This window comes from Platichthys flesus, chromosome 13 (assembly GCF_949316205.1).
Source record: "Platichthys flesus chromosome 13, fPlaFle2.1, whole genome shotgun sequence".
Classification (NCBI taxonomy): domain Eukaryota; kingdom Metazoa; phylum Chordata; class Actinopteri; order Pleuronectiformes; family Pleuronectidae; genus Platichthys; species Platichthys flesus.
The window spans coordinates 22536903-22560397 of record NC_084957.1 but is presented as its reverse complement, the minus strand read 5'-3'; the positions used below and the strand labels follow the sequence as shown (position 1 = coordinate 22560397).

At 39.3% G+C, this 23495-nt stretch overlaps 2 protein-coding genes across 6 annotated transcripts; both read left to right on the top strand.

Annotated features, from left to right (window-relative positions):
• Window positions 1–251: 251 nt before the first annotated feature.
• On the top strand, window positions 252–12028 carry gtpbp8 (GTP binding protein 8 (putative)). 4 transcript variants are annotated; one of them, XM_062403167.1, is made up of 8 exons: window positions 252–393; window positions 920–1114; window positions 1254–1407; window positions 6153–6251; window positions 6948–7078; window positions 8449–8548; window positions 10162–10275; window positions 11696–12028. In XM_062403167.1, exons 2-8 carry the CDS (start codon window positions 945–947, stop codon window positions 11813–11815), a joined length of 888 nt encoding a protein of 295 aa, XP_062259151.1. In that variant the 5' UTR covers window positions 252–393; window positions 920–944; the 3' UTR covers window positions 11816–12028. The 4 variants fall into 4 exon arrangements, with proteins under 4 accessions (XP_062259151.1, XP_062259152.1, XP_062259153.1 ...); XM_062403168.1 differs by having other exon boundaries at window positions 10162–10280; XM_062403169.1 differs by lacking the exon at window positions 10162–10275.
• Window positions 12029–13772: 1744 nt separating this feature from the next.
• slc10a2 (solute carrier family 10 member 2) lies at window positions 13773–22593 on the top strand. 2 transcript variants are annotated; one of them, XM_062401836.1, is made up of 7 exons: window positions 13773–16571; window positions 17372–17951; window positions 18393–18511; window positions 18739–18827; window positions 18970–19145; window positions 19297–19454; window positions 21406–22593. In XM_062401836.1, exons 2-7 carry the CDS (start codon window positions 17557–17559, stop codon window positions 21597–21599), a joined length of 1131 nt encoding a protein of 376 aa, XP_062257820.1. In that variant the 5' UTR covers window positions 13773–16571; window positions 17372–17556; the 3' UTR covers window positions 21600–22593. The 2 variants fall into 2 exon arrangements, with proteins under 2 accessions (XP_062257820.1, XP_062257819.1); XM_062401835.1 differs by having other exon boundaries at window positions 13773–17951.
• Window positions 22594–23495: the final 902 nt, after the last annotated feature.

Here is a 23495-nt window from a genome sequence, read left to right as displayed (position 1 = left end):
CAACGAAAGTTAAAATAGATTTAGTCATAATTTTGACAATTTTTTTATCTCACAGTAATACGGGACGGGTGCTTTTGTTTCTAAATACGGGACGATTCCGTTTTTCAAGGGACGGTTGGCAACCCTACAACTACCCATTATGATCATGATCACAATTTATAATGACATATATACGGAATATACGGACAGAGCTTATTTGTTTAGGTTTTTTTTACTTTCGAAGCGGAACCTTTAGCAGAAGCAAACAGTCGGACTCATTTAAGCGCTGCACTCACGTGGCTCCATACAGCGGCTAATGGAGCACAGACGCTATAAAGTCCTAATACATGTTAACACAGCTGCTGTCAAACTCGGCGGAAGGACTCATCGAGTTATGAACACATTTGAGAACCGGTGAGTGAGATGAAACAGTTTGTGTTCGAAGTTCGTATCAAACGTGTTCAATGTGTAACTGATTTGTTGATATCAAGATGTTACATTCATAACGTCAGCCTGTCGGACACGTTCGGTTAAAGAAGCATTTTAACAGGAGCTGTCTCTTCTGGGGCTGTTTCCCCCCCACCCGTGTCCTGGTGTTTGGAACAGAGAGTAACCCGGGGTCTCTTCAGCAGAGAGATCCAATCTGGCATCACTGTGTTAGGCAGCTTGAAAAAGACCAAGACCAACGAAGAAAGAAACCAGAGTAGCTGCATTTATAACAAAAATAAATTACTATATCATCCTGATTATTTTATATTTAGAAACAAGGGTAGCCAACATTGAAGCATCTAAATTACACAACCATCCATCTCATTTGTGCAGTAGAACAAAAATTGTGCAAATTCTCACTACACAACATGTTGTCCCGATCTTTTTAAATCTCCCAGTGGCTGTGGTCATTTAACAGTGTGCTACTGCTTGTTGGTTCATGACCCCGCAGGCAGCTCTGAAACCTGCAGGGAATCATGTTTTGTCTCCGGCTGCGACGGTTGCTCCAGCCCGTGACACCGGTCTCTGCTGTTTCCCGGCTGAGCGCACACAAACTGGCCTCCCTACAGAGTGTCACAAAGCTCTCCCCAAACAAAGTCCAAAGCTTACTCTACCCCTTCAGTGAGCTGAATGCATACCTGGACAGGTACTGTGGGTTTTATGTTATTTAGCACTGCTTTTACATTCAACTCTATAGGGTACAAGATTCTGTATTGCCATAAGTAAATTGTTTGACTTATTCCTTTGACTGATTATTTTGTAACTATATGAAACGAAACTGTCAGGTCTGTGGACACGACGCAGTTCCAGCTCTTCCATCCCAGTGTGGAGGACATGATTAAAGCAGAGAAGCTGTTCTGCTCTTCACCATCTCACACCATTGATTACTACATCTCTGCAGAGAGGATGGACCACATACCTGCGCTGCGCCAGCCAGAGGTGAGTAAGCAGCCTCAGTCATACACTGAACAACTTGTTCATGTTCAGTTCTGCCGAAATTAGTTTGTGTTCAGTCGGCACTTCAACAACGGCAACAGGCCTTTTCCCCAGGAGATTTTTAAACTCACTCTTTCCAAGTGGACATCTTTGTTGGGTCTTCAACATGTACTGCACCTCTTTTTCATCCTAAGATATTTGTATGCTTTCATTTTTGCATTTGTCCCATTGTAGAAATGCCACTGTGAACTTCCCAGAAACTTTCCTGTTGTACTCTCACATGGGACATTTCACAAGGGACTGGCAGGAAAAGTTCTGGAAAATGTGTGGCGCAACTGACTCAAACATTTGTATTCTCACAATCACTCAGGAGAATGTCCAGACTTCAGTGCAGATCTGAAAACAGCTCAAGTGTGTCCTCTTGACATCATTATCAGAGCAGTGAAAGTTTAAATGGATTGTTACAAAAATGTTGTGCACTGTTGAGAAAAGTCTGATACCACCATCCCCCCTCACATTGTACCACTTGTCAGCTTCTGCAATATGCTTGAAACTTGAAACAGCACACAGCTGTTGATACATTTCAGACACTGCTTTGATGTTGCACTGCCACATTAATATGTACCAGAGATTAGCAATTATCTCACATTAAAAAACTCTAGAGCATCATGTGGGACAAAATACATAAAATTATAGTTTGGTTTTTGAAGAAGTGTTATCACAGCTCACTTGCAATTATTTCATAAGCGCGCTAATATTACTTAATGTATCACTAACATATCTTCCTCAGTTTCTCTAATGTGCTCTATACAGGCGTTTTAATAATCAGTTTTGAAATCCTGCTGCTCGGTCAGCTGAGGAGTCTGAGGAGGACGCTGCTCACCCAACGGATCAGAAATCAAGAAGACAATCACATTAGCAGATTATATTAGCACCCGACCTCCTTTCTGAGTCAGATGCCTTTATTCAAAAGCAGTAGTTATATACCCACATTAAATAAACTTGCCTGCATTCAAAAGTGTGTGGATACTTCTGTGATTATTGAGTGCAGTTGGTTAGAAAACGAACCAGCAACAAAACATGATGGTAAACCTGTATCCATCTCTCTCTCTAGTTTGACAGTGCCTTTTCTTCTGCCACTCAGACTGCACTTGCAACAGTCTAACTTTTTGAAGTGCACTAAATTTACAGTTGAAAATTGGAACAAAATGTTGGCTTTAAATAGTTACTATAAATATAACATTCTTACTATACTCAGTAACAGTAAAAGAACAGTAACTAAGATTTATTCAATTTTTATTTACACAAAGAATGAGTAGATATTGGTGGTTCACCAGGACAGACAACAGATCTCTGAATATTTACGCATTCATTTAGTTAAATTCAATAATGGCAGAACATTTTCTTGGGTTTACCTGATGAAGAAGTTTGACACTGCCACACCTTTCTGTTCGGCACCTTTTGCACATATGCAGATGAAAAGTGCTCTGTAGATCTGAATGGACCCTCATCATGTGAGCCACAGGTCTGAGTTCTGTAGATGCCTTGTGGCATAGCACACTGACAGTTCTGTTGTGAAGACTAACAGGCTGACCAATGCGACAACATGTGTCTTTACTTTAATAAAACAACCGTCCCAAACGACGAGCTGTTAACTTTCTGAAGCATTGCCCTTGTTACCCTCCGTAAGTAAAATGCTCTTCACTCAGCAGAACCTCAATATTTTACCCTACTGCACCATTATCTGGCACGTCGCTGCATCAGCCAGTCACATAAATGCAAGTAGACAACAGATGACAATGAGAACAAAGTGTTGATCCTGTTTATCTGGCGGGTGACACAACGAAAGATTTGTTGGATGAGAGATGTAAAATCCTGTCTTTGGCTGTTTTCAGGCATGAACTCCAGACAATGTCTGGACAATAAGGTTCAGACTTTCCCTGGAGTTTGCCATTCACACATGAATGACGGTGTAGGAGATTCTCCGCCCGGACACGTTCACAACAGCCCTAAAAACTTCATCTGTGTCATCCTGAAATGTGTGTTAGAAAGTGACCAACACACTCACCCGCTCGTAGTGAATCCTGCAGAGGGTCTCCTGCCTCTCACATGGGCTCATTCTGACATTTGGGTTTTTTTACTTAGGGGCTGGCAGGAGGAACTTCAGGAGTCTGAAGGCTCTCACTCAGACGTTTGTGTTCTCACATACAGCCCCTCCGGGAAATGTCAGGAGATCCTCTTTAGTTCAGTGCATGTCTGACGGCAGATTTCAGCAGCACATCTCTGAACTGAAGTGCATGTTTGGTGTGTGTGGAGCCTTCAGGCTGATGAAGATGTTACTTCAATTTAACTTTCTAGTGTAGCTTGTTTTTTAAAGCATGGCTATTAAACGACTAATGTCTACTATAGACTAGCCCACTTAAGGTTCCTTTTGAACTAGTAATTAGAGAGTTACAATGTAGATTATCACATTTTCTTTTTTTTTCTTTGTAGAGGGGGAGGTTTTTGTACAGGGGCAGAAAGTGCCACCAAATCTTGAGTCTCACATTTTCTCTTTCATCCAATATAGTTGATTGTAAATATATGTACAGAAAAAATTACAGATTTTGGTATCCCTTTAATTTAGGGTGGAACCCTTTTGTATTGCCCACATCTGTTTCCCACTTTGCCTCAAATATTTTCCAACAAATCCAAGTGTGTGGAAACTTCATGGCGCTTCTCATTTTGTCCAGCTGTGAGCAGACCTCCCTGTGGAAACTGTTTCACCTTCAGATTGGCAGCAACAGGATGGTCGTGTTGGATAAAAATTGGCCACAGTGACCTAAAGTTTACAAGACAAACAGAGATAAATTGAGTAGAGTAGGTGTATTTTTTAGTCTTTGTTTAACATACTGAGGTTCACATTGTCCTTCTTTGTCTAAAAGTCTGAAAAATCGAGTGTAAGGCTTTACCCTCCTCGAGCCACATACATAATTAAGCACGGGTTGACACTCTATAATAAATGAGCAGATTTATAACCTTATAGAGTGTAGTGTTCACTGGAGGGTTCAGAATGGAATATTGTGTTGATAGGACGACGGGTTCTCTTTGACATGCCGAGTTAGTTACCATTCTGTCCCTTCGCTCCATCAGAGGATGATGTATTTGTAGCTTACTGGCAGCACCAACCTCCATCCATCTGTCTTGTGTCAGGGAGATGAGCCCGGACCTGGCCATCAATGGTACAGCAGTGGAAAAACCATAGCCGCCAATGGCAGCAGTCCGTGACAGTAAGAACAGGTGTGCTGCTCAAAATGTACACTGAAGAATGAACTGAATGAGCAAAAACATAAATAGACCTGCAAGGAAAATAATGTATACATATTTATAATGTTAATAATAGTTAATAATGTGATATTCACATACAGGATTTCAAGGCGGGTGTTTGTCCAGTTTGGGAACTGGACAACCACCCGCAAAGAACAGGAATTGCATCCCTGTTCTTTGCAGACAATATGATTCATTTGGATTCATCAGACCGTAAACTCCAGCCTGCACTGGGGCAGTTTGCAGTCAAGTATGAAGTGGTCAGGAAGAGAATCAGCACCTCCGCCTCTGAGGCCATGGCTGTCTGCCAGAGAACAGTGCATTGCTCCCGCCGGGTTGGGGGAAGAGTTGCTGCACCACGTGAAGGATTTTAAGTATCTCTACGTCTTGATCACAAGTTAGGGGAGGATGGAGCAGGAGATGGAGGAGCAGACTGGTGCAGTCAACATTAATGAGGGTATTGTGTGCAGAGGGATTAGAGTCAGAATGCAAAAACATTCAATTTGCTGATCTGCATTCTCATGTTTACCCTTTGCCATGAGCTCTTGGTGACTGATATGATGAGATTTTGGATATAAGTGCCTCAAATGAGCTCCCTCAGTAGGATGTCTGGGCTCAGCCTGAAAGATAGGGTGAGGAGTTGGGACATCCAGAGGGAGCTGGACCCTCAACCATGATTGCTGTTAAAAGCAGCTGACATGAGTTGATTCTATAAAGTGGCTGAACTCAGCCTTAGAGATAGGGTGAGGTTTACTGCTCCTTTGCATTACAAGCAGCCAGTTGTTGTGGTTAAAGCATCTGATTGGAGTTCCTCCTGGGCACCTCCCATTAAAGGTTTTACAGACTCTGAACTGCTGTAGGGATTTTATATTCCCACTGGGAATACTTTATATTTAAAATACTTTAGATTTTATATTCCCACTGGGAATACGTCAGGATCTGTCAGGAGAAGCTGGAAGAGTCTGGGGGAGAGGGTCATCTGGAACACCTTGCTGAGCCCGCTGCCACTCTGACCTTCCATCAAATAAGCAGATGAAGATGTATGGATCAATGGCCATTGTAAATATTGGGCGGCTGTGGCTGAGGGGTAGAGCTGTCGTCCTCCAACCTGAAGGTCGGCAGTACGATCCCCAGTCTTCCCCATCTGCATGCAGAAGTGTCCTTGGGCAAGATGCTGAACCCTGAATTGCCCCTCATAGAACAAGAAAGTGCTGAAGATAGATGCGCTGTATGAATGTGTGTGTGAATGTAAAGCTGTACTGTAAAGAGCTTTGAGAGGTCAACACTAGAAAAGCACTATACCTCTTCTTCGTAATTCAGTGATCTGATTTAGTGATGGATTGTTATAGACGAGACATTAACATATTGTAATAATTTGTATTTCAGCACAACATTACAGAAAACTGGACCTTTTGTGTGATGCAGTTTGTGTGTATTTTCAGGTTTGTTTCATCGGCAGAAGTAATGTGGGCAAGTCGTCTCTCATCAAAGCTCTGTTCTCCCTGACGCCTGAGGTCGAAGTCAGAGTCTCCAAAACTCCAGTGAGTTCCCTTAACCAACATTCCATTTCACTTTCAGGATTTAGCAAGTCCAAAGACAAAGGGCAGTAACTACATATTGGGTAAAACTTGCATTATGCTGTTGATTGTTGTACCATGTACCAGAAACGTATCATTTAAAAAAAGTCAGATCTAAATCAGAATGTAGCTCTAGCTGTAATGAGTATTTCATCATTGATCATTTTTTCATGATCCCAACATTTTTATTCAGTTTTTTATAGCTCACAGTAGCTGCCATCTCAGCGTTTTGCTCTAGTGTATCTGAAATGTACAGACTTAATTAGTGATGTCAGTGTACTGTTAAAATTAAAAGCACAGGCAGATGGGAACAAACAATCAAGAAGGAACACTTGTAGTTTTCCTATGAAATCCTGTCCAAAAGCAAAGTGCAGCCTCTGCAGTTTGAAATTTGAATCTGCATCATAGATCGAAATGTTAGGGCAACCCACACAGGCTTGAAATGAATCTAGTACAATCTTTCCATTACTAGTAATATAACTTGATATTGATGATCTGAAAATATCATTGAAGTAAGATTTTATTAATAGTTAATTACAAGAGGTCACAAATGTCTTCTTGCTTACCTGCATTGTTATTTATTTTCTGTTTTATTATTATATACAATGTATTTAGTCATTTGTCATTTCTTCCACCTGTCTCTCTGCGTTTACTTTGTAGGGTCACACAAAGAAGATGAACTTCTTCAGAGTGGGGAAAGCTTTCACCATCGTCGACATGCCAGGCTACGGGCACAGAGCACCCAAAGACTTTGTGGATATGGTAGAGCCATATCTTTACACAAGGAAAAAGTGAGATACCCACTTTGGCTTCAGTTAGCTACCTGAAGAAGACAACATTTCAAAGTAGTGTGTTCACTAGAGTCACATTGTGTGGTCTTAGCACAAACGGTGGGAATTAATACTCCTCATACACGCATGATTTATTTCTGCAGGGCCAAAAGTAAAAAGTCGCTGACCATCTATCTTGTAATGAATACACAAAGTTAAAAGTAACTTTTCTATCATGAGTCAGATTTAAACTATGCTGACGATGTTGGGAAGAGATTTTTCTCGAAGTCCATGACAGAACTGCCTTCATGCTTTTATACCTTTTGGGAGGTAAAAGTGCCAAAGAAAATTCTTTCATGAATCAACTTGGTAACATATTAATGACCGTAGTTTTCATAAACCTTTGAAAGCTGTTGAACTAAACCGTTTAGAAGGTGCAAACACGAAGTTGCAGGATGAGCAGTCATCAGTGTTACATTACCAAAGGACTTTCTTGCCTGGAAAAGATATCAGAACTTAATAAGGTTGTAGTTTGGATACACAAGCCTGACAGCAATGGTCAATGTTATGTCATCCATCCAAATTAAGATTCTTCTTCCTGGTGTTTTTGTATTGATGCGTATGTTTTCGTATTGGGTAGCTGTTTATATTTGGGTGTTTGTTCTTTTAATGTTCGTGGTTGCTATTATGTGTTTGCTTTGTCCTTTGGGCCCACAGTACAGACCTGCATCTTAAACGACGTCGATCTACTTTCACTTTGGTGATTTTATTACAATACATCAAACGCATGATTAAATGCATAGCAATGATGGAATAAGGTTAAAAATGTAATTCATTTTAAATTAAAGTTATCACTCCCTGTCGCACTGTATGATAAAGTTCTCCTCCACTCCATAACACCCCTGCAGCATCTGACGGGACCAGGATACATGGTGATAAATTGGTTTATGGTATATAGAGAAGTGCTGCACCAGGGCACAATGCCATGATGCACTGCTGTCCACTGTGTTTACCTCTATTAAATCACTTCCGAATGACACCGGGCTGCGACAGAGTGACCCCATACGACACCAACACATCACATTGTTCCATTATGGTTTTAGAATCCAGTTTTTTAAGCAGGAGCTGTCATATTATAGCGTTTCCTCAGTCTTGTGTGTCCCTGACTCCCTTCAAATGAACAAAAAACCCATTTTACTCATCCCTATTTTTCTGTATACAAATATAGTGGAAAAGATCTTAAAGATCTTATGTCCAAGGTGACTGGTCATGTCTCCTACAATCTTTGGAGCTGTGTAATTAAACGTCTGGAAGACTCAGAGCAGTCACATCCATTACCCTGGTTTTTGTCTCATGTAAACTTGACTAATGCATCTTTGTTTCTCATCTAGTCTTGTAAGGACATTCCTGTTGGTTGATGGCAGTGTTGGTCTCCAGAAGGCTGACCTCATCGCCCTGGAGATGTGTGAGGATATCAAACGTCCATATGTGGTAGGATATTCACACATTTTCTTAAAAAAATAGTTACATTAGTTTTTTATCACGGCCCATTATATCTTATTTCACTAGAAACAATTTCCAAATGCAGACTTGAGCTTGAAAGCAAAAACAGTGGCAAACTCATTGGAATAGATCTTTGAAAAATACATTGTTTACATTAATTCATATATATTTATTGCTTTCAACATGATCAAATCTTGTGGTCTAATTCGTGAAACCAGAATGGAGGTGTGGGTAAGAGCTATGTAGACTTTTGAGAAACCTTTTAACATTTGAGTATTACACATATACTTTTATTCAAAAGAACCCTCTGCTGATGTAACCCATGCCTTTTGAGAAAGATATCAGGATCAGGATGTTGATTTGCTGGAAAGAGTTACAAAATCTCAAGGAATTTAGATGCTCAGTGTAGTAAAAAAAATTAAAGGAGAAGCAGAGGTGCCCAAGTTCAAGCATTACTGCCTCTGGTTAAGGACAGCTCGGCTTCATAGGGGGAAAGTGAGTTCCCAAGTTTATCAATGTATCTCAGAGGATGACTGTCTGTGTTCGTCTGTAACCTCAGGAAAAACAACACAAACTGCACCACCAACCTCTGCTTTGACCCATCGAGACCACACAAAACCCAGCCAGGAGCAAAAACAAGCCAACATCTTACAACGTGCGAGAAAAACAAACAATTTGAAAAGGTTAGCCAGCAGATCCTATTAATGAACAGAAGATTACAACTAGTACTTGCTGGTGCTAAATATTGAGAGGAACCTGATTTTATCATGACTTTTCCATTGAACTCATTCTTCTTCCAAATCCTCATCATTAGGTCCACACTGAATTAATGCTGAACGCTCCCACTCAGCTATTTAAAAACTGCTGTCCCCTCTGAAATGCCACCGCTATGGCATTATAATGAAGCACCCCCACTCTCTGAGCACTCTGCCGTCAATTATTCATGCTCACAGGTTATTAAACACTTTGACCATTATTAAGGCTGTGACGGTTCAGCTCTCAACAAAGATGAACTCTCTACTGAAATATAAGAGAAGCATGAAGCCATGAGCTGAAATGAAATTTAAAAAGTTGTTGCTCTGCTTGGGCTGAGATAAAGTATAAGAGCACAGTTGTTCAGTACATTACTGTAGTAGATGATGGGTCTCTAAACATTTAAACGTTTAAACCTATTAATTCATTTTCAGCATCAGCAGTATTATCTGGCCAAAGAAATGGGGAAGTAGAAAGAGGTGTTCCAGGCCTTAGATTTGAAAACTAAGAACATTTAAAATGTTAATGATTAATAGAAAAACTACTGTAGGATCATTCCAAAAGTTTGATGTCCACAAATTTATAGTGTATTATTCTTAACTGGCCAGAAGGTGTCAGGAAAAGTCTACTGCTATTATGTTTGCTTACTCAACACAATCCACCCCTTGTGTGGACTCAATTAATTACTGCTGCGGATTAGTTGATCAATTAGACAACATGTGAATTATGAAACTGTCTGTTAACAAATCTGTTAGACAATAGCTTTGTGCTCTTTAATCTGTCAAAAGTTTTGCAAATCTACATGGCAAATGTGGAATTTGTAATGTGCAAAATACTTTTCTGTGCAGATATTGGTGACAAAGATTGACAAATGTGGGCAGGGGACACTGCTGACAAACCTATTTAATCTTCAGGAAGTGGTCAAAACACAGACTTCATGCTGCTTTCCACAGCCATTTCTGGTCAGGTGATACACTCACGTTCTCTTAGTTAATGTGTTTCAAATTGTCAATAAATGTGAAAGCACAACTAGGCTTTGTTTGTGCTTTCAAAGCCTGAGCATTCTTATTCCATTGTGCTACAGACCGCCAGTGTCTCACAACACTCCTTTTAGTCTGCATCAGTGTCACAAACATCGTCTGCCATGCAAAAATATACTAAGCTCCAGATGTGGATTAATATATCTCGCTGGTTTTCCTATATTTATGGAATTTGTTGTCAATACAAAGATCAACAGCTGTTTTCTTTTTGTGACACATTCCAATGTGTTTAGAATTTGTTAGAATGACAAGCTGAATTTCCTAAGTCTAGTCTTCTACTCTCACACTTGACATAAACATTGTTTTCTTCACTGACTAAAACCAGTCTAGTCTACATTACTGTTTTTCATAAACAGTAATGTACACTGTTTTTTGTTTTTTTTCATAAACAGCAATGTAGCGACTATTAATTAAACTTTTTACCTGGTAACAATTTGATAGTTGTAGCAGCAGCATTTTATTTTATTCGGTTATTTTACACTGGTTTTGCAATTCTGTCCCTAGTCCTTACTGTTCATAATTTGCAGAATACAGTAAAGTTAATATTAATTATACTGTAACAACTTGAATTTTTTCATGGTCCAATCTGGAATTAAGTGGGCAGTTGTGTCAAGAAATGGGTGAAGTGTTCCACAGATACTTCTTGAGTCTAAGGGGTAAACAGCGTGTCAGCAGAATCCTGTACAATTGAACTTAATTCGACCTCTTCTTTAGACGTAATAAAACCACAGAAAACACACTGTTTACCCCGAAAGTCCTTAAGTGTTTTGTGGACTCAAACACTTCCCACCCCTCCATCGGCATAGTGGTGGGTAGTTAATGACTGAATTTACATTTTTTTGTTGAAATATCCCTTTTAGACCCAACAGACCTTTTTCCACACAGACATGTTGACGTTTCAAAATAAGAGAATCCTCAATTACCTCAATGATGGCCTCATTCCATTAGTCTAGCAGGTTTCAGCTCAGCTGGAAGTGTGAATGCTTGTTCAGTGGCACAGCTCACACTCATAGCCTTTCTGTTATTGGTAACATCTGTCTGAGCTTTTTGTACTGTGACAACTCAAAATGTCGAAAAACTCTGTTCATAAGTCACAGCTTCGTATTCCACGCTGAAGCTGTGTCTGGGTGCATACCAAAGAATTTAGCACGAAATATTACAAAAATGTGAAATTACCTTCAGTTGGGCTATAAGCTTTACAGTTAGCTATTCACACTGTCCTGTCATTGCCTCAATGTATATCTGATGTGAGTTTAGAAATGTGTTGAGAGCAAAATAAAAAACGTGATTAACTGCAGTTTGATAAATTGCCTCAAATCACTCTCTTTTTTTTCTGCAACAGCTCCCTCCGGTTTTTAGGAATCTACCTCCTGAGATGCTTCATTTCCCATACAACAGGCAGCATCAAGTTAACAAACACCTCTCAGAGCTGATCAGAGGTCAGCTCAGTCTCCATGAGTGAGGTCTGGAATCCTTCTCTTTAATCTATACCCAACAGCAGATAATGGGAATACTGAAGATTTAACAGCACTTTTAATGTATTTTATGACTCAGTGTGGAGATGTGTGTGTCTAATAATGGACAATGCTGGCTGGAGGGGTTTTGGACTGATGGACCACCTCCAATTACATAATAGCTGAAGATGCTTTTACTATGAATTAAAATGTAAAGCTCACTTTTTTGTTTGGCTGATTGTCCTTTAACTTTATATGTACTACATCACTCCTTCAGAATGCAGACAAATGCTACACAAGCCATATCCGTTCATGGATGTAGATACAATCTTCCTGGAAAGGTAACCATCACATTTTGGAATCAAGTTAAGGAGATTTTATTTATGTTTCCACTGAGAACATTTCTAAAGTTTGGTAAGTTTCAAGGTTTAAGTTTTGTTTAAGTTAACACAGGGTGAATAGAGAAAAGGAAAGTGTTGGATGAGAACAACAGGTCGGCTCAGCAGTGCAATTAGACCAATAATTAAATTCCAATAAAATAAAAAAAGCTCATAAAACAAATAGAATACTATAACACAATAAACATTAAAGGATGCATGGTAAAATCAAAGTTGTAAGTGTATATTAATATAAGAATGTGTGTGTATATATAAGGTATATGGGCAAGTAGCATATTTGCATATATATGCATCTATGAGATTAGCGTCATGGCCTGGGAATAAAAGGGAAAATGGACAGGGAAAACATAGCCTAAGAGGTATTAAGGTAGATGTTAGAGATATAACTGATCTTGGAGAAGACTTTAAACTTGTTTCATAAAAGTACAGTCTCCACTTATGTTCCATCAATATATATAGTGGTGTTACCCATAAACCTTTACAATATGACTCATACGTTTTATAAGTGCAGTGACTGGCACTGTTTGTTTTTCCTCAATTATAATTTTCGATTGGGGATTGGCACGAGCTAGAGTGGCATCTTTAAATTCAAGGGTTTCACATCTACTTTGTGGATGCGCTCATACTGGTGTCAATTATTTTATTGCTTTATTTTACCTTTTTGCAAAGTCATTTTCACAACTGGAGTACATACAGTCAGTAGTTCCTTTCTATGACGATCATCTTACTTCTGAATTTACTTTAAACAGGGACACCTTTCAATTATATTCAAAACTCTTTCTTATAATCAATGTTGTAAATATTGTAATTTTGTCAATGTGTTCGGCTACATGCGACATCTATTGCACCTCTGTTCTTCCTGGGAGAGGGATCCTTCAAATGGCTCTCTCTGAGGTTTCTAGCTTCTTTTTAACCTGTTAATTTTTTTTTTAGTTTTTCCTTACTCCGGTTGAGAGTTAAGGGCAGAGGATGTCACACATTGTTAAGCCATATGAGACAACTTGTGATTTGTGAATATGGGTGTGGAGGTGAGGGGGGTGGGAGACCACCTTCGCCTGTACCAGAGGATCAATCAGCGCAGTGGTTAGCTGATTGATCCTCAGGTTTAAAAGGCAGCGGCTGAGCTGCCTCTATATGGAAAGAGACACCGTATAGAGCTGCAGAGCAGAGATTCCAGCTGAAATGGCCGGCACTTTAATTTGACTCTCTGAGTTTAATTTATTAAAGATCGTGAAAAGGAAGTGTTTCATGTCTGGGTGTGTGTGGGAGAGACCTGTGGCATGGTCTATTGCCACAATGGGCTATAGAAATAACATTTTATTGATTGCTTCATCCAAACTCTACCAAAACAATCTGTTCAGGTGCAGTAACTCCAGTGCAATACTACTCTAGTGTTAAGGTCAGTGCTCGCCATTATACTTTCTGTTGTTATGTTTGCTTTGCAATGTGCTGTGAGCGCCAAAGAGATCAAGAGATCCAGGGCCTGAGGTAAGAAACCCGTGTACGCAGATAGGACATTGCCCAAACTAAAAAGTAAAAGTGTTTGGCTTTGATTAGTTATTTGATGCTGAAGAAATGGGGTGAAATGTCATGATTGACAGCTTCCCAAGATAAGTAGCTGTCAAAGGTCTTTATACTTGTATCTGTGAGACGTTGGTTCCATGACATCACACCACAATCACTAATGCCCAGACTTCAATTGACATAACTGCAAAAATTGGGGCATCGTCTTGCAGGATATTTTGGCTTCAATTTTGTACAAAAAGAGGAAGTGGAGAAGCATTGTTTACCTACATTTACAGTTCATTGGTCATGTATGTACAACTGATGTATTGGTTGGATTATTAACCAATGCAGCCTTGCTAACTGCTAAATTTCTCTACTTGACAAAGCAGATTTTTGTTTCATTGAGCTTGTCAAAAACTCAGGTTGAGTGGAATCTGTTAAATATACTTTTGTTTATTGGTCATTGTAGTTAAAACTAACTACCTCTAAAGACAAAGGTCTTGATGCTTGTTCCAAATGGCCATATTCAAATTATGGGGTCATAAAAAGTAGAGACACATGATGAATTGCACAAAGGGGAATGAGGATGCAAACTTTGGACCTTTTTTGTCTTCATAATAATCCAGTGTGTTACAGTTGGATGTGCAAAAGAAGAGATCGAGGTAGTTTCATTGGCAACAAACACTAGAACTTGAGAGAACAGTTGAAGTCCTGTGTTGAGTGCTTCCTCATTTTATACATATGTCCAGGTTTTGCTGTCTGATTAATAGAATTAGAAAACTCCTCTCACTCAGCCCATGACTTCCAACATCAGAAACCTGTTGGGAGATCATTCAGACCAAACATTGTGTTATTGTTGCAAAATTTGTCTGGCAAGTTACTTTAATTGCAAGAAATAAAACACTCATTAAAATACGATGGGAAACACCTTTAGTCTGCAAATGGAGTGAAGGCTGAAAACAGAGAATCAGCACACATGTGGTGATAAACTTTTTTTTATAGAGAGTAGTCAGCAAGAGTCAAGGTCACATCCTGAAAATCTCTCTGCATCCCTCTTCATTTCTTCCTTAGTTACATAAAAGAAAAGAAAAAACTAGCCGGTGGGCCAGACCAGAAAGTGCCTTGTCATCATTTGCTAATTTTACAGTGGACCGGGAACACTGTGAAATATGGACCCATCAGATTAGATCGTTATCTGGAATCAGATCAGCTAAGATAACGGTTGTGTCATGACACAAACCTTCACACATCGGGAGCAGAACGATACTTAAAATTTACTGCAGCCTGAATGAAGGGCAAGTCAAATAAAGACTGATAAGGCTTCTTCAGAGGATTTCACTGCCCCCTTCCTCAGCACAGCACTGACTGACAAATATACGAAGAATTTAAATTTAGATAACAGAAATGTGAATCACTGCACGCAGCCTTTACAGGTGTGGCTTGTATATCCTTCAAACCTTTCTATTGAAACTTTCGGTGCAGTAGAAAGTAATATGTCTCTGCTGCATCTGCAGTGTGTGAGCTATAATGCACAATCAATTTTCTATGTCCAAGGAAACCATTGAAAAATTATGGAATGTGGTAAATAATAAACATTTTAGAACATGAAGGAAATGTTAATTTTATTTTTTAAATATCAAACGTTAAATAAAGTCACCTGATTGTGAACAAAGACAATAATAAGTTGGTCTCTACCTTTAAGTAAGAGTCCAGGTGTCGTGCCAAAAGGTGTAGAAAAAAACCACTGCTGACGTCTATTCTCATCTCTCTTTACGTCATATAAACACTGTATGAACAAGTTCTTGCTGCAGTAAGCAAATTTCAATAAGACACAAAATGAGCTCAAACACTTGTTTCCAGGCGCTAGCACCTGAAATATAAACACCGGAAGATTGTTTCCACATACATGTCTTGAACAAAACTAATTTCCTTCAGCTTTTCCTTCAGATCAATCTCTACATATGTGTATAGGAGTTAGGGTTCAAATATAACTGCAGGGTAGATGTGTGTAATAAGAAACCACAAATGCTGAACTAATAAGTCATCAAAAAATTACACATTATCCCATTTTGGAGGCGGGGTTCTCTGCACAACTCTTTTTTTGCAGCACAAACCAAAATGCAAGTGAATCTTTGCCTAAAATGAGAGTGTATTAAGACACAAAAGACACTAGCATTGTCCTGTCCTATTCTGCCCGTTTTAAACCTGACCATTTCCAGCCTTGCTAACATCACAACGCTAACCTGGATGTAGGTGTGTTTTCCTGTAGACACCTGTTGTGGCAGTATCTACCAATGACGCAGATTTTAGGATTTTGGCAGGCGTCTGTGTTATAGCTTCACAACCTTGAAAGATTATCATCATGAATCTTTACAACCATCAAGCAGAGATCAAAATGTAGGCTGAATTTGAACATGGGTGTTTTCTGACTCGTGAGTCCTGAGTAGAAACAGTATTGTTTACTAACTCCTCATGGGTCAGAACATCCCATTGTAAGGTCTCTAGTTAAGGTTGTGCTTATCATGCTTATATATTAATTTAGTACATTTAAAATGTACTGATTACTTTGGTTATTGTCTCTTCTATTTTCTTGACACGAGCTGATTTAAATTTTTCAACTTAACATGAGACCTTGAGTCTGTCTTTGCTGGTTGCCCTTTAACTTTTAAGTTAAGCATTACTCTTCCAATGGAGACAGTGAAGGAAACCTTTCAGAGGGACCCTGGGGAGGTAAGAACAACCCGGCTGGAAGTTTCTTAATAAAAAATGGGTTCTTTTATACGATGTTTTTAAGGAACAAAGAACTTTATTAGTTTGTAACTCTTGTGCACTCCGTGACTCTCTTACATCAAAGCGACAGGTAATGAACTTTGGCGATAGAACTTTATGATGCACACTTAACGTTTTTTTATTGTTTCAACACTTGGCATGTGCTACATGTTGACATAAAGTGCTTACAAAAAATATGAACTACCATTTTTATCAGCACGTGAATTAAAGAGTTCACCCACTGAACGATATTAACAAATATGTACATATAATGTGTATTTCATAAAAAAAAAGAATTAACCTCTGTAATTCAGTGACTACTGTCTGACACAAATACAGTGTTTTCCATGTTTAAATTGATATCTTGATTAAACTTTCTTTCTTCTGATGACTATCCAATGAAAGTTTTCCTGTATCCTTTCCAAAAGTGATAATTTTCTATAGGGTTATAACCTAATTAAGGTCAATTATAGGGTTTGGTTTTTCCTAGTTCTACTTTGACATCAGAGACTTTTTATTGGTAAGTATAAAAAAAATCATCCATTGTGTTATTTAATGTTTAAATGATAAAAGGCCAAAGGGTATAATTTTTACAAGCACTCTGAGAAGAATACCTTGAGCACACAGGGTGTGTCCTTCCTTTAAGAAATACAGGCATCTTCCATCCTCACTGACATTGTAGGATGATGATGCTGTATAGTATAGTTGTCGTATAAAGTTTTAAGAGGCCAAAGGGCAATAAAAGTTGGTGCAATGGTGAAATCACACTTCATGTACAGGATGATTCTCATTTTATGTGCATGTGTTTCTGAACACTGACCCCATAAACCCTCATGTATTGGTTAATTTGTCATCCTTTTTCTCCTGATTTCCGCTTCTGAATTGCTATAGCTGAGGCATAAAGAGCAGAGGGCAGAACTGTTGCCACTATTGCTGTGGTCTCATTGGATATTGGACAAGGACAAAACTGAGCAGTCTCCTGGAATCCCAGACTTACAAGAGGAACCTTACTTCCAGTCTCATCAATAATTTGGAGCCACCGATCCTCAACGTTTTCTTCCGTGACACTGTCCACGATGAACATGCTCAAGGCAGTAACTTTGCCTCCTGCCTGCGACTCCTTTGCAACAGTCTGTTCAGGCAAAAACTGCCTTGTACCTGCCAGTAACTTCAATGAAGTGCTGGGCCTGGTGTTGAGCGTCGTGCTCACCATAATGCTGGGTATGGTCATGTTCTCCATGGGCTGCACTGTGGATGCCAACAAGTTGTTGGGCCACATCAAGAGGCCCTGGGGCATTGTAATCGGCTTCCTCTGCCAGTTTGGCATCATGCCTTTCACAGCCTTCGCCTTGTCACTGGCCTTCAACGTTCTACCTGTGCAGGCTGTCGTTATCATCATTATGGGCTGCTGTCCTGGAGGCACCGGCTCCAACATCATCTGCTACTGGTTGGATGGAGACATGGACCTCAGGTAAAGAACCAGTTTGACTGAATGGCTCATTGGCAGCATCATTGGATGTTATCATGTCAATCAATGATGTGCAATTTGAAAACATCCATGGATTTCTTGTTAATAAACCAACATGCCAGAATAATTGATTCATGATCTTAATGTACAGATAATCTATCACAGTTAAGTAGCACATAACCAGGTTTTTTAAGAGTATATAGAACAGTGCAGACAAACAATGTTTCCTTGATCGCAAATTTAATATTTATATTTATCTTTATGCACTCGGAAGCTGCTGTCTAACATGATTTAGTGAGAGGATAGCATTTAGTTTCCATTTGTCCAATCAAGCTTACATACTGCATTGACTGTACTATATTTTGATATTTATAATGCAGATGTGTGTGTGCCCAATGTCACACATAAATGTCCAACCCACTGTCCATGTCCTCTCCTCCTCAGTATCAGTATGACTGCTTGTTCCTCTATCCTGGCCTTGGGGATGATGCCTCTGTGTCTACTCATTTACACCTCCGTCTGGACATCCTCCGACAGCATCCAGATCCCTTACGACAGTATTGGTAATAAGACTGCTCACAGTCTATCACAAGCCAATTTGTTTTTGAGAATTGTAGACAGACATTTTTATGACAACCATAAAATGTGATTCATTTGCAGATATATTACACTGCATTTGTCATTTTGGAAAATAAATGTTAAAATCCACTGAATCTTAGTGACATTTTGTGTTGCGTAAAACTAATTATCATAAAAAGGATTGTAATACTATGAAACTATGTATCTTCAGGTATCACTCTTGTGGCCCTCCTTGTCCCAATTTCTTTGGGAATGTATTTAAAACGCAGGAAGCCCGAATTGGCAAAAAAGATCCTCAGGGTAGGAAAACACTTGATTTACTTAATTTTGATAATCTGAGAAGAATTTGGTGAATGGATTTGTTCTGACATCTATATTTTGCATTGCTCGATCTAATGAAAAGTCTTGGATGGGCTTTTAATAATGTGTCTTCTGTGAACAGGTGGGTTCCATTGGAGGGTTTGCTCTCATTCTTATCATAGCTGTGGTTGGAGGAATTCTCTACCAGTCTTCTTGGGACATTGATCCCGCCCTCTGGATCATCGGCACAATCTACCCTTTTATTGGTTTCGGCCTGGGGTTCACACTGGCCCGCATTGCGGGTCAACCCTGGTACAGGTAGGGTGACAGCATTACATTGAAGTTCGCATTTAGTAATATTAACTTGAGAGAATCCTTTATCTTGACTAACATGTTATATGTCTCACACAACTAGTCCTTGATAATGCCAACAGATTTATGATAATTGCCCCCTGCTTTTTTCCCTCAGATGTCGAACCATTGCATTGGAGACGGGTTTCCAGAATTCCCAGCTGTGCAGCACCATTGTGCAGCTGTCCTTCAGCCCTGCTGAACTTGAAGTCATGTTTTCATTCCCCCTCATCTATAGCATCTTCCAGCTGGTGGTGGCAGTCTTAACTGTATCAGGTAAGAATATAGAGGCACTTAATAATAGAAGTCTACATTTGCTGACTCTAAATATCTTTGGCCAACAACACAACTGATCTTCAATTCATTTTAAGACCAACACAAGACCATAGGCAAACAGTGTGTTACTGTTTGTTGGGTCAGTGCTCAGTTATACAACTTTACAGTTTCATATGTGGTGCTTTATCCTGCTGTTTTCCAGCATTATTATTATCATTATCATCAGGACTCAATGTTATATCATGAACATTGCACTTCTATGAGTAGAACAGAGACCTTATTTTCACCAAAGTTTAGTCTGAGCTCGCTGATTATTTTAGTATAAGCAGTTTCAACACCCAATCAGAAAAAGGTAATCTGGATATGGAAGTTGTCCGTGTACACAGATGTTGTTACTAACACCGGGGCCACACTTGCTGCAGTTTTGTCGTGGAAAACCTGCGTCACAGTTCGGCTGCATGTCACGGTTTTCTGTAGAACCATTCTGAAGCACAACCGCAGCAAGTCTGGCCTGGGCATAGGTCTCCAGTCTTACTTTGCTGATTAGCAGGTTAATTTACATGTAAGGTGAGTTCAAAGCTGTCCAGTAAATTCACATGTGCCAAAGCTTTGGAGTCTTTCTTTTTATGAACATTCAAAGATCATTGTCGTTACACACAAACTGTGTAGAGAAAACAGCTGCAGTTTCTCCTCCTGTTTTTTCTGATGGACTGATAAGATGATACTTTGGAGGACAAGACTCTGTGATCAGATCACTGACCAAAATGGATTTGTCTCCCAAAGATCTGACATTAAAAAGAGCTGTGGAGCTTCAGTGACAGGAGAGGACACTTATTAGGTTACTGAGGCAGGGACCAGATGTGATTGCTATGATGTGTTTGACAATGCCGCCGACTGTTTAAGGTCAGCAGTAACTCTAAGGAAGCAGAAAGAGGTTTATCTCTGGTAAACACCTGAATGGTGATGTTTTTGAATCCCAGGTTTAAATCTATGTGGTTTTAAGTAGTTCCAAAAGATAATGATTGTCAATAAACCCTGTCCCATGAGTCAGGCGATGACAGCAATGCATTCAGGCAAAGGAGAGGGCTTGGCACAGGATTTGATTTATTTCCAAATTATTGGAATTGGGCCTTTGTTGAAATCGTGTTGCGATTGACAATCACTCTGTGTCTTTTTGTACAGGATATCCAAATCCCCAGTGTGTACAATGACCCCCATAGTACTTGGCTGTGTAGAGAGGATGGTTTGCAGCAGCTTTTTATCGGCCACTGTCATTTTAAATGTTCTGTTATAGAGTGGAGTCAGAATGGAATGTTGCTTGTCAGGCTCAGAGTTAACACGTTTTAATTTGCTGCATGCTTATTGGGATTATGCGATTAAAATAAGTACGAGACCTAAAGTTGCCACCCAGCCTTGTTAATAATGTTCTGAACTAATGGTCTCTGTGACTGAGGTGACAAGGAGATGTTTGTCTGTATGATTTTCTGTGGAAAATTGTCCTGGCAGCAGGGATGCTGCTTGGCTGCAGTGAGTCAAGGTTAATGACAATAGAGTGTGTGATAAGAAGCTGTATAGTTTATATTTGTTGGTAGCCCTAAGCCATAGCTGCTAGTTAATGCTAAAAAACCTGCACATTATTTTTCATTATATCTCGTGGTTTAATAGAAAGATTGGGTAAATTCACAACCAGAGACAAGTACGTGTGCTCCCCTTCACTCCTGAGGGGACAACATTTTGACCTGACTGTAACTTCATAGATTAAAATGGCATTGGACAAAATCTACCTCTCTCTCTGGGTAATATTCTTCATAAAATTAAAGTAATTTGCTTTATTACTGCTCATGTGTGTGGCTGATATGTACCCAAAGATAACTTCTGTCATGATTTGCTGCTACATAAAAACATTGCATTCTCTGATCAATGTTTCTGACACCATCTTGTTTCCCTACAGCCTACCGGCTATATAAGAGGTCACGTGGCATCGGCCCTGCTGATTCAGATGATGAGGCTCCATCACTGGAGGCTGGAGTTGTTGAACAATCAAAAGATAAGGTGTACCCTGTGGAAAACGGTGCCTTCGAGTTCGATGGGAACGGTAACAGGATGGAGAAAAGTAAGGACATTGACAAAAACACCAAGCTGTGATATAACAAACCCTGCAAATCACAGACTTCAGACTATCAGTATGAACGCCCAGCGCTGCCGCTCTACTGAAGAATCAACTGTGAACTCACACTGCTCTCTGCAGGCAGGAGGTGTGCACTACGGTTTCTTGAGAACGGGGGTGCCCACATTTTCAGCAACCCTAATTTATTCATATGTGTTGTAATCATTTAAAAGAAGTTTACTCTATGCAGGCTGTCAGAAAGCCTGCTGAGATTGACTTAAAACACACAGAAATGCAAACTGAATGTTTAATGCTGTGTATCTGGAATAGCTCTCCAGATAGACAGAGAGCTGCACTCTCTGTACTAAATGATGGAATATACAACCAAATACAATTCAACTGTGTTTATGTGACATTCATAACTAAGGTGGAAGTTGTATCACACGGGCACATGAGGTATGTTCTTCTGATAACCAATGTCTCACAGGCAGCGAGTTGAATTTAACATAGACTATAAGGTTATTATGTAAAAAAAAAAGTTTTGCATTGTCTAACTGTATTTTCTATTTCTGGTTCTTCTGTATTTGTGCCTTGATGAAAACCGAAGTGTTCTGTGCTCTTTCAGCTCCATTCATTATTTCATTCTTTACCTCATTTAAATAAATACATCGAGGTGAGGTGCTCAGGAAAGAGTAGGACTCATCACATTTGTAGACTGTTTTACTGAGTACAGTTTCTGAAATGCTGTGGGTAAGCTACTGGTTTGACATATCTGTTCACACTGAAGAATACACAAACATACAAGTTATGTATATGTTTATTATATACATATTCTACTAAATTATAGGCATATTTTCTAAGTGATTACAATTCTGCTAATTTACTGACAGTCTATCTAAGCTTTTCTTGTTTTTTCATTGATGAACAGAAGCTCAATATTTTACAAAACCTATGCATTCCAATTCACTAGTGTTGTTTAAACATGTGCTTTCTAAAATATTATATTTTCTCTAAAGACATTTTATTTTGTGGTCTGTTTGTTGTTATAATTAATGTTTTGATACAAATTCGAGTATCAACTCAATAAACATTATTGTAAATTACGCCTTTATTTTCTATGCCTTTATCTATTGAGAAAGTAATAATCAAGCAAATGTAATAACTGATTGACTGATTGTGCCTACGTGACCAAAATTTGGCACAGGTAGATGTTTGCCTTTTAACTCAATGTGGTTACATTTTAACAATTGCAGAGCAGGTAGACCCAGTACAAGGTCAGGAACACATTGCTTCCCTATCATAAAATTATAATATTGAATACAGTACAGGTGCTGTTGTTCAAAGTCCAAACACATAGTTAAATACAATGTAAGTGCTTTCATGTGATAGCGAACTTGTCCACTTGTCCCTGACATTAGAGAGCTTGGCCAAAGAAACACTGGTGGGCTCCACCGACACCAAGCACCTTCACTTACTGCTGGAAACAGTCAGATGTTACTCTTACACTAGGATGAGTTGGAGTAATTAAATAAAAATACTTTATGAAACTATTTCACAATTTTCACAGAGGCAGACATGCTCAAGCTGCTGTAAAGTTTGTCATTAGAGAGTTAATGTAAAAATATTCCATTATTACTTTATTAGTTACATATATATATATATATATATAGTCTGCTCCTCTCTTATGCTTGATATTATGTTGAGGCTCTTTCCCAGGAGTGCCCAACGCATCAAGCGTTGGTTGCTGTTATACATCGTAGCTAGAAAAACAAGAGGGCTATGATCGGTGTAGACTGTCACTGTCACTTAAAAATGTTATAGGGCAAAGAGCATGGCTAATATTTACTTGACTTGGCTGAGAAGTAGCATACAGGGTGGCACACATCCGCACCACTCTCCTGCAAAAACACCGCACCAGCTTCCCTAGTGCTGGC

Bases quoted from the DNA above. Each gene is read 5' to 3' on its own strand.
- gtpbp8 (XM_062403167.1), top strand. From the start codon at position 945: ATGTTTTGTCTCCGGCTGCGACGGTTGCTCCAGCCCGTGACACCGGTC. The intron at 1,115-1,253 runs GTACTGTGGGTT...CGAAACTGTCAG, and splicing joins CTGAATGCATACCTGGACAG to GTCTGTGGACACGACGCAGT. The intron at 7,079-8,448 runs GTGAGATACCCA...TTTCTCATCTAG, and splicing joins TATCTTTACACAAGGAAAAA to TCTTGTAAGGACATTCCTGT.
- slc10a2 (XM_062401836.1), top strand. From the start codon at position 17,557: ATGAACATGCTCAAGGCAGTAACTTTGCCTCCTGCCTGCGACTCCTTT. The intron at 18,828-18,969 runs GTAGGAAAACAC...TTCTGTGAACAG, and splicing joins TGGCAAAAAAGATCCTCAGG to GTGGGTTCCATTGGAGGGTT. The intron at 19,455-21,405 runs GTAAGAATATAG...GTTTCCCTACAG, and splicing joins GGCAGTCTTAACTGTATCAG to CCTACCGGCTATATAAGAGG.